At 37.3% G+C, this 10,627-nt stretch overlaps 1 protein-coding gene across 1 annotated transcript; it reads left to right on the top strand.

The window, feature by feature from the left end:
• The first annotated feature begins 4,365 nt into the window (after positions 1–4,365).
• On the top strand, positions 4,366–5,581 carry LOC105943646 (glutaredoxin-3-like). The gene has a single exon (XM_045147637.1). It carries the CDS (start codon positions 4,370–4,372, stop codon positions 5,372–5,374), a length of 1,005 nt encoding a protein of 334 aa, XP_045003572.1. The 5' UTR covers positions 4,366–4,369; the 3' UTR covers positions 5,375–5,581.
• The last annotated feature ends 5,046 nt before the right edge of the window (positions 5,582–10,627 follow it).

The following is a 10,627-nucleotide window of genomic DNA, read 5'->3' as shown; positions in this document are numbered from 1 at the left end:
CAAGTCTTTTCATCGTTGTGCAAATATTACACATACTTACGCAAAGTGTCTTCAGTATAGTCAAATTCTTGATGTGATAATCATAAGTTGTGAGAAGCAGTTATTGGTGTCAAAAATCACATACCTTGGGCTGAAGAAATGGCTTAACAGTTAAGGCACTTACCTGGAAAGCAAGAGGACCCAGGTTTGATTCCCCAGGACCCACATAAGCCAGATGAACTGGGTGGTGCATGTATTGAGTTCATTTACAGTGGCTAGAGGCCCTGGTGCACCCATTCTCTATTACCCCCCACACACCAGTCTCTCTCTTTCTCTCCTTGTCCATTTCTCTCTCTTAAATAAATAAATAAAATATACTTTGAAAATTCACATATCTTTCAATAAGCACTCTGTTTATGAATAGAAGAGGAACACTCTCACATGACAATAAAGGTATAGCATAATAAATATATTAACCACTAAAGTAGATATTCATATCAAGCATTTTTACTCTATGTAACTGTGTGTGTTGTTCTTTACATGGTTGGCAATAGATTTATTTACACCGGTATCACCACATGAGTAATGTGTTGCTCTAGAACATTAGGACAGCTATAGCATTACTAGATAAGAAGAATTTTTCAGGGCCATTAGAAGTTTATGAAGCCACAGTCATTGATAGAAACATTATTACATAGCCCATGACTGCAATTCCACTTAGGAACCTTACAGAGCAGGTTTAACTCAGCAGGCTGAAATGCTATCCTTAATCAGGCATGCCTATCCTGCAGTGCCTTAGCTGACAACTGGGAACTTGCATTTTGTAGTCACTGGTAAAAGTGGTTCACTGTGCCCAAATGGTTGTTAAAAATAATATGGTTTATGTTGAACACCTGCTTTCCTTTTTGGCATCTATGTGCCATGCACGGGCTCTAAATTTGACCATAGCCCAGTAAAAACCTGGCACTTAGTCTCCTGAAAGTTGCCCTGATACTCAGTATCTCACATGTGTTGTCACACCTTGATAGTGATATAAATAAGCATATTCAACCTAATACCACTGGGAGAGGATGCTGGGAACTTGCACAGATCTCCTCTGGACTTTAATCCATGAATCTTTTCCCTGTGCTGATTTTATTATGCATGTTTTCACTAAAATAGACCATACCCATGAACCTGAATATAAGCATGCTGAATTTAATCCTTAAGGAAAGCCTAAAATTTGTACTTCTATATTTTATTTTCTTTTTAACTGATGGATAAAAGCAAAAAGAATGGAATTTCAAAGGGGAAGAGGGGGGAGGGAGGGTATTACCATGGGATATTTTTTATAATCATGGAAAATGTTTGAAAAAATTGAGAAAAAACTAAATTAAATTTTAAAATTCTCTTCTGCTTGGAAGGTGGGAACTGAAAACTGGGAAGAGAGTCTCAAAGAAATAGGTAGGACTTTAAAAAAAAGAACAAGAGTGGAAGTCTAAGTAAAATTTTGTTCTGATGATCATTTCTAAAAACTATTTTGTACCTATTGGAACATGACCCATATTGAGCAAATGAAAAAAAAAAAAAATAACATGTCAATCCATTAGATGCCATGTGTTTGATGCATATATATTAAACATTATGTAATGTTTAAATCAAATTCAAAATATTTACTACCCCAAATGTTTACATTTCTATATGTTGAAGATTTCAAATTCTGAGATTAAAGGTGTGTGCCATCACGCCCGGCTCAATTATCAGCATTTTTTAATCCCTCCCTCTACCCCTGTCCCCAGCTTCTGGTGACCACCATTCTACTCTCAATGTCTCTGAAATTATTTTTTATATTACACTTATGTGAGCTCATGCTGTACATTTCTTTCTAACAAGCACTTATTTCAGTGAAGAAATTGATCTCCAGTTCATCCACCCTGCTCTAATGACAGAATGTCATTCCTTTATGGCTTGATAGTGTTTCCTTGTTCACATATATCATATTGTCTTTTCATTTCATCAATTGATAGATACCTAGTCTTTTCTCTTCCATAGCTATTGTGAATAATACTATGATACACAAGAAAGTGTAAATATTTCTTCCACATCTGGTTTCATTTCCATGGATTTTTATCCACTACCCAGTAAGAATACTGGATCATATGGCGATTTTATTTTTAGGTCTTAGGGAACCTCTGTTCACTTTCTATATTGACTGTGTTAATTCGCATTGTCTCATTTTCCACATTTTCTGAATATGTTAATGGTAGTCTCTTTGATACTAGCCATTCTTACTTCAGTAAGGTGGTATCTTGCCATGGTTTTGACTTGTATTTCTCTGATGGCTACTAATATTATTTTTTTCATGGTGATTAACATTTGAATGTCTTCTTTTGAGAAATGTCTAATTAGATCAATTGCACACTTTTAATCAGGTTAATTTTTGTTTCTGTTTTGCTATTGAAATTTTTTTCGGGGGGTCCTTAAATTATATTGTTTAAAGGCACAGTAGTAGTAAGTAGTACTTACTTAAGACTTTAGACTTAGTAGTAGCTCTAACTTATCAGAGAAAAAGCAATGCATATACCACATTCTACAAATATCACACTTATAATAGCAACTACTTTCTTCAATGTCACAATTTAGTAGTTTTCATTCTTAAGATATGGCTATATATCTCATAAGTTACATTTGTATAACAACGTCTGGAATTTCAGAAAACTTTCCCTTATCTACAGTCATTTCCATGTTTTAAAAAAATAGAGAAGAAGCAGACATTGAATGGTGAAATATATTTTAAACAATTTCAGAAACATTTGGCAGCAACTACAAGACTGTTAGTGCAGAATTGCCCTATAAAACATGGCAAGTCTATCTTACATGTACTTTTTTTGAAAAGAAAATAATTTAGAATGGCAAAAATAAGCATTATTAAATGTGCTTTATATAAATATATGTTAAAGCCAGGTGTATTGACACACAACTTTAATTCCTCCACTTGAGAGGAGTAAGAGAATCACTGTGAGTTCAAGGCCATTTTGGGACTACAAAGTGAGTTCCAAGTCAGCCTGGGTTAGAGTGAAACCCTACCTCAAACAAAAATAAAAAGAAAACATGTTAATATGCATAACAATTTTCATTAGCCACTATTCTTCATCATGATTCTGAGTCTCCATAAAGCCATGTACATTCACTCACAAGCTGAAAATATCTCAAATATATCCTGCTTTGCATAGTCTGGGACTTTCTTAACTAATACTGATGCCATTTTCTTTTTCCTACTTTTTAATGTGTTTTATAGCTTTCAAACTGGTTCTATACTTCAGAAAAACAATTAATGCATGACCCAATATTCTTCAAAAATAATTGCTGAAAAATTCCTGTCATTTGAGTAAGAATCCAAGCTTGGAAGTATATATGGTCATTTTGCATTATATGTTAATTTTATTTTTTCCCATTTTAACTATTATTCTATATCAGTAAAATAATCTAAAGTATTCCTACTACAGTTTTGGTGGGAAGATTAAAAGCTGATTACAATATAAAGGCAGTTATCATAATATTACAAAGGACTTGAAGAAAGATCACTAGTTGGCTCAACTCAAAACTATACCATCATTTTTTAAATCCTTTGTAACAAGGATAGCCACTTAATTTAATTAAAATTTAATTAAAAGGTTTAATTAAAACACAAGATCAGGTAATTATATACATACATACATATATATGCATATATTATCTCAGGATTATTTTTCTTTTGGATTAAATTAAGATGGTAGCAGAAACTTCATAGTAGTAATTACTATTAATTGCAGGCAAAAATAAAAATCATGAAAAGTCAAGCATGTTACATGTCATTGAAATAACATAACACTTTTAAGCAATGAACTTATCATTAAAGCTTAAATTCTTTCTTTAGTTAGCCCTGATGTGTAAGACTCACTGTATCATAGCCAAATTCCAGCAAAGGACTGATTCATAAAAAGGGAGAAGATTGTGTATGCTTTTCTGTGGGAACTTAGGATCCAAAGGTTCTTTATTCAAAAATAATCCAGAACTCATTAAGGGATTTGATTATAAATGGACTCATAATCAATTATCTTTGTCGTTTTACTCTACAGTTCCAAATTAAAGTTTTAAGAACAGTTACTTTATTTCTGATGAACCTGGTTGAATACTCTTGCTTATTTAATTAAAATGACCAATTCAGATAACACAGGCCCTACTCAATTAGAAACCACCAATTATAATATGGCCAGGGTAGTTATCTCTGTATCATCTCATGTGATCTGATATGAGTGTAAAAGGGGAAGGAAAAAGATCACATTTCACTTCTAATTTAGACAAAGCCGTATCTTCCAGTGAAAATACATACTACATTAAAAATCAGCATACTTGGTCTGGCAGCGGCAGCATGGCGGCGGGGGCGGCTGAGGCGGCCGCGGCGGTGGTGGAGGTCTGCTCGGCCGGGCACTTCGAGGAGCTGCTGCGCCTCAAAGCCAAGTCCCTCCTTGTGGTCCATTTCTGGGCACCATGGGCTCCACAGTGTGTGCAGATGAACGATGTCATGACAGAGCTAGCTAAGGAACACCCTTCCGTCTCATTTGTGAAGCTGGAAGCTGAAGCTGTTCCTGAAATATCTGAAAAATATGAAATTAGTTCTGTTCCCACCTTTCTGTTTTTCAAGAATTCTCAGAAAATCGACCAATTAGATGGTGCCCATGCCCCAGAGTTGACAAAAAAAGTTCAGCGCCACGCTTGTAGCAGCTCCTTCCCTCCCAGTGCTAATGAGCATCTCAAAGAAGACCTCAACCTTCGCCTGAAGAAGCTGACTCATGCTGCCCCCTGCATGTTGTTTATGAAGGGCACACCTCAAGAACCTCGCTGCGGTTTCAGTAAGCAGATGGTGGAAATTCTTCACAAACATAATATTCAGTTTAGCAGTTTTGACATCTTCTCAGATGAAGAAGTTCGACAGGGCCTCAAAACATACTCCAATTGGCCCACATATCCCCAGCTCTACGTTTCTGGAGAACTCATAGGAGGACTTGACATAGTCAAGGAGCTAGAGGCATCTGAAGAATTAGATACAATTTGTCCCAAAGCTCCCAAACTAGAGGAAAGGCTCAAAGTACTGACAAATACTGCTTCTGTGATGCTCTTTATGAAAGGAAGCAAGCAGGAAGCAAAATGTGGATTCAGCAAACAAATTCTGGAAATACTGAATAGTACCGGTGTTGACTATGAAACATTCGACATACTAGAGGATGAGGAAGTGCGGCAAGGGTTGAAGAAGTATTCGAACCGGCCAACCTATCCTCAGCTATATGTGAAGGGCGAGCTTGTTGGAGGACTGGATATTGTGAAGGAACTAAAAGAAAATGGTGAATTGTTGCCTATACTGAGAGGAGAAAATTAATAAATGTTCAACGTGGTGCCCCAACTATTTCAAGAAATATTTAATGACCGTGGAGCAGTTCATGATGGTCCTCAGAAGTGGACTAGGAATAGAAAAGATGCTGCTTATTCAGTCATGCTTTGTGTATTTCACAAGGTTGTGCTAAATAAATGTATGTTACATTTTTTTCCACCAAAAACTAGAATGCAATAAATATCTTCAAATTCATGTAAAAAAAAAAAAATCAGCATACTTGCTGACAGAAAGCTGGAAGAAGCCATTCTACATGCAGTTCAATGGGAGCAAGATACACTACCAGTGAAGATACTCAACAGTGGTCACTGCAAGCCTTATAATTGGCCAGCCAGGCCAAATGAGCCAATGGGTGCAATAGTGGCACATCGGTCATGGTGGAAACCAACTGCCCTCTAATTGGACTGGAGGCCCACTCCAAGGGAGGGAATACATCCCTGATACTGAAAACTTAAAGCAGGGATAGTCATGAGCCCTAGAGTTGTAACATCTGATGATGTATGGATAAATGTATATACTATGCTTATCAAACTGCCCAGTAAGCACTTCTCTTAATATTCATACCCATATATTAATGCTACTCTCACTTTGCATAGAGAATCTTCTCTTTTCAGATGGCAGTGACCTTGGGACAACTTAGAAGGTATCGTGGTGCTGGAAAGAAGTAACTAGAGTACCAAGTAACACCTCGATCACACCTTCCAAGGCTCATGGTTTAATGCGGAAGAGGTGGTGGAAAGAATGTAAGAGCCAAAGGAAGGGTTGGACTCCTTACAACGTGCTCCCTCCAGAAGAAAAATTGGCCTCAATATCCATGACCTCAAAGTGCCTGACACTACCTACACAAGACCATCATAAGAAGAGGGAAGGATCATGGCATCCAAATAGAGGAGAGACTTATTGAGATGGGGAGTGGATGTGATGGAGAATGGAATTTCAAAGGGGAAAAGGGGGGGAGGGAAGGTATTACCATAGGATAGTTTTTATAATCATGGAAAATGTTTAATAGAATTGAGAAAAAAAGAAGAAACCTTTAAAAATAAATAAATAAATATCTTTGTGGAAAAAAAAATCAGCATACTCTAGGTGCCAGAGAACAGGAGCCCGTGACAGTAACAGCTGTATGAATCTTTCTGTGCTCATAGCACACTGCTTTATGAGGCTACATTACTTCAACAGCAGATAAAGTAAAGCATGAAGAGGTGAAAAAAACCTGCCAAGTTCATGAAGGAGCTAGAGTTAAAACCCAGAATGTTGGCCTTCATGACTCTGGCTCAACCATGAAGCAAAGTTTAGCCAAGTTCTGTTGCTTCTCTATGGAGAAGTGATTAGCTGTTGACCCTAATTTTCTGTGATCAATCTGGAGTCATATTAGCTAGAAATTTCAAAAGTGGCTAAACTTAGTAAAAAGTTTTTTTCATCCCTCTTCTCTACTTGAAAATTTGTATTAGAACTCTAACATTTTCCCTACTGTTTTTCCTTCACAAAGAAATATCCTCTTCCTTTTTTGTTTTGTTTTGTTTCGAGGCAAGATAGGGTCTCGCTGTAGCCCAGGTTGACATGAAGCTAACTATGTAGTTTCAGAGTAGCCTCAAACTCATGGCAATCCTCCTCCCTCTGCGGCCCAAGGGCTGGGATTAAAGGTGAGTGCCACCACTCCTGGCTTTCCCCTTCCTTTCTAAGGCTAATGAAGGCTGCCACCTTAGGAATTAATTTCATCTCCTATCAGGCCCTTTAAATGATCCTGATTCATCCTAACCTCAGAGTATTTCTTCTGCAACTTCTACTTCCCTTGAGAGAGTAAATCTTTTCACATCCCTCATCCTCTTAAGGCCTTCATTTCATCACCCATGATATTGTTATTTTAAGGAAAAGTAACTGACATGGGGCCATATATCAGTCATCATATTTTAATCAGAGGCCAAAATGGAATCATGATGTGAATCTTTCAATTGCTGTGTTGTAAAAAGAATGAAACTTTGAAGCCAAAAGTGTGCCCAGTCTAATGGTGGAAATTTTGGGCACCAATAATGTACAAAATGAGAATAAAGACAAACACCTTCCTGGGTTCTTGTGGAAATTACAGAAGAGTAAGTTGCAAAAGCTTCCAAACAATAAATAACCAAGAAATGTCTATTGAAGCTACAATGTTATCATTAAATAGTTGATGAAGAAAAAGATCAGAATGGGGGCTGGAGAAATGTTTCATTGGCTAAGGTACTTGCCTTCCAAGCCTAATGACCTCAGTTTGATTCCTAGTACCCACATAAAGCCAGATGCACAAATGGCACATGTATCTGGAGTTTATTTGCAGGGGCTAGAGGCCCTCGTGTGATCATATTTATTCTCTCTCTCTCCTTGCAAACAAATAAATAAAACACTTTTAGGAAAGATCAGAATGGGAGGATATGAAAGAGTGTATGAGAATAAGGAAGGGAATGATGGACATTAAATGTAGAATGTTATAGTGTAAACATTATTCCATGAAGGTCTTAAATTTATACATTCAGCAAATATTTGCATATGTTCCTCATGGTGTTCAGGGCACCTTGGATGACTCACAGTATACAGAGCAGCCAGAATATGATGAAGCGTGCTGCCACGAATTCATCCTTCTAAAAACACCCGGGTGGAGGCCTTTCCTTATTCGAAAGTCTTTGGTAGTTCTTTGTTGTCTACATAATAGATATCCAAGCACTTAACATGTCATGTAATTTTTTAAGCATTTTTTTGAACATCAATATTTTTTTTCAGTCTTTTTCTTCTTTTGTTTTTGAGGTTTTGGGTTTGAACACAGGACATTGTACATTCTGGGCAAGTACTCAACCAGTGAGCTCAATTCCCAGCTCTCTTTACACTTTTTTATTTTGAGACAGGGATCCACTCAGTTGCCCAAGCTAGACTTCAGCTTATTGTATAGCCCAGGCAGGCCTTGAGCTATGGTCCTACTTCAGCCTCCTGAGTAGATATACCACAAGTATCAGCTTTAATATCTTACCATATCTACCTTCCCCTACAGAAAATACTAAGTGGAATTAAAATAACTTTTTTAAGGAGAATAGAATTGCTCTGGAAACTGGAAGCCATGCATATTGAATGCAGCTGGAACAAGTGAAGAGATTGAAGCAAAGAAGGAACTACAGAAAATAAACTGAACTGGCCCTGGACTATTATTATGACACACAGAGAAGGCCAGGTTTGGTCTTAAAGACAACTGGACACTATTTTAACAAAGAAATGATGGGATTGTGACTGTGTTTTCACAAGGAACAGGTAGCATAGATTTTCAGAAGAAATATCTGGCAGAATGACAGGCAACTAAGATGATGAGGGATGGCCAAACCTCCATGAACAAAGCAAAGGAGTTGATGGGAAGAGGGATCTAACTCCCAAGGAATATTCCAATCGTCATCACCAGGAACATGGGTAAATTGACACAGTGGCTTATGTGGATCTGGAATCAAATTTCCACTGTTCCAGACCTGCCTTGCCTACTGACTAGGTTATTACTTTGGTCAAATGTTCATGCCTCCTTCAGACTCACACTTATCAACTATAAAGTTGAAGGAACCACTGTGCACATCTCCAGAGAAAGCATAAGAGCAAAAGCTAATTGTCGTTACCAAATTCTTGGCACAAAAACTAGCTCATAAACTTCTCCATTAATATTAGCAATAAATTATATACAAAAACATGGGGCTGGATACTGTGGCACATGCCTGTAATCCCAGCACTCAGGAGGCAGAGGTAGGAGGATCACCATGAGTTTGAGACCACCCTGAGACTACATAGTGAATTCCAGGTCAGCCTGAGCTAATGCAAGACCCTACTTGAAAAAAAAAAGAAAGAAAGAAAGAAAGAAAGAAAGAAAGAAAGAAAGAAAGAAAGAAAGAAAGAAGGGAGGGAGGGAGGGAGGGAGGGAGGGAGGGAGGGAGGGAGGGAGGGAGGGAGGGAAGGAAGGAAGGAAGGAAGGAGGGAAGGAAGGAAGAAAGATGGAAGAAGTTGGATATATGATACTTGGGGGCTCCCTCTCAGCTTCATAAGCCTCAGAAGTGTCAATAGTCTTCATGCTACACACATACTACATTTCTCCCTCTATTGAAATATTCTTTATGTCATCTCTTTCATTTCAATTTCCGTTTTTCAAATTCCAATATTACCTCAAAGTCCATGGTTTGTGATATTTGAATTTCAACATTTACCACATTTTATATTTTAATTAAAGTTGATAGGACTTGTGCCACTCTTGATCCTTACCAAGAATTTTACATTTGAAGATTTAATGTGTGTAACAATTTCTTCTTTCTTCATAAGTCACTTCTCCACTGAAATTCTTCTGGTATTTTAAATAGGATCATACTAATATCTGAGAATAAATCCAATGCATAACATCTGATTATTCACTTTCTTAGTGATGGATAATTCAAAGGAAAACCACCACCTAGATTATAAATTCATTTCCATGAACCAATTGACCTGCTAGTCAGTGCCTATCTCTAATATTCTGTTATGGTAGAAATGAAAATGTTGTTGGGGAAGCAGTCTGTAAGGTGTGCATTAAGTAGTTGTGAGTTCATGTAGTTTGTCCCTTTGTTATTATGGAATATTTTATTATTCTTGCAAAAAAAAAATTTCCAAAAGATAAAGCTCAAATCTTCTCAGTTGAGATAATTTTAACTGTTAGGAAATGCTTTACTGTAATTTAACAAAGCTGATAGCTGTTTACCCTGTTTGATTGTGTACATTGTATTCCACAGAAGGCATCTGCATGTTTCACAAATAGCAGTTAGCAGTTTCACAAATAGATATTAATAGGCATAATTTAGTTAGAAACTCAAGACAGTTTGGCTAATGATCTAAACCAGCACAATTATATCATTAAATGGTCTTAGGCAGGGCATTACAATTTCACAGGAGTGTAGGCAGCCAAATAGGAGGATCATCCAGATTTCCCTGTTTGGGTATGTGAGAAAAGAAACCTACCCAGGCATGCATAGACTGACCACAGCCTTATGTCCACTTTTCCTGAACCCTACTCTAATAGAGCACTCTTACTCGGGCTTCTGGCAGTTCACTTTTCCTAGCTATGTCCCTCTAGGCTCTGTGTCATAGAACATCCCTTCTGACATGAGGCCAGAGCCAGGCTGCTTCTTCCTATTACCAGAAGCCAAAAGACAGGATTCCACTGTAGAGGAATGCCAGAAATACTGTAAAATCTAGGGCTAATTTGAGAAATAAACC

The sequence above is a fragment of the Jaculus jaculus genome, chromosome 4, assembly GCF_020740685.1.
Source record: "Jaculus jaculus isolate mJacJac1 chromosome 4, mJacJac1.mat.Y.cur, whole genome shotgun sequence".
In the NCBI taxonomy this organism is placed as follows: domain Eukaryota; kingdom Metazoa; phylum Chordata; class Mammalia; order Rodentia; family Dipodidae; genus Jaculus; species Jaculus jaculus.
This window is presented reverse-complemented; position numbering and strand designations above follow the sequence as displayed.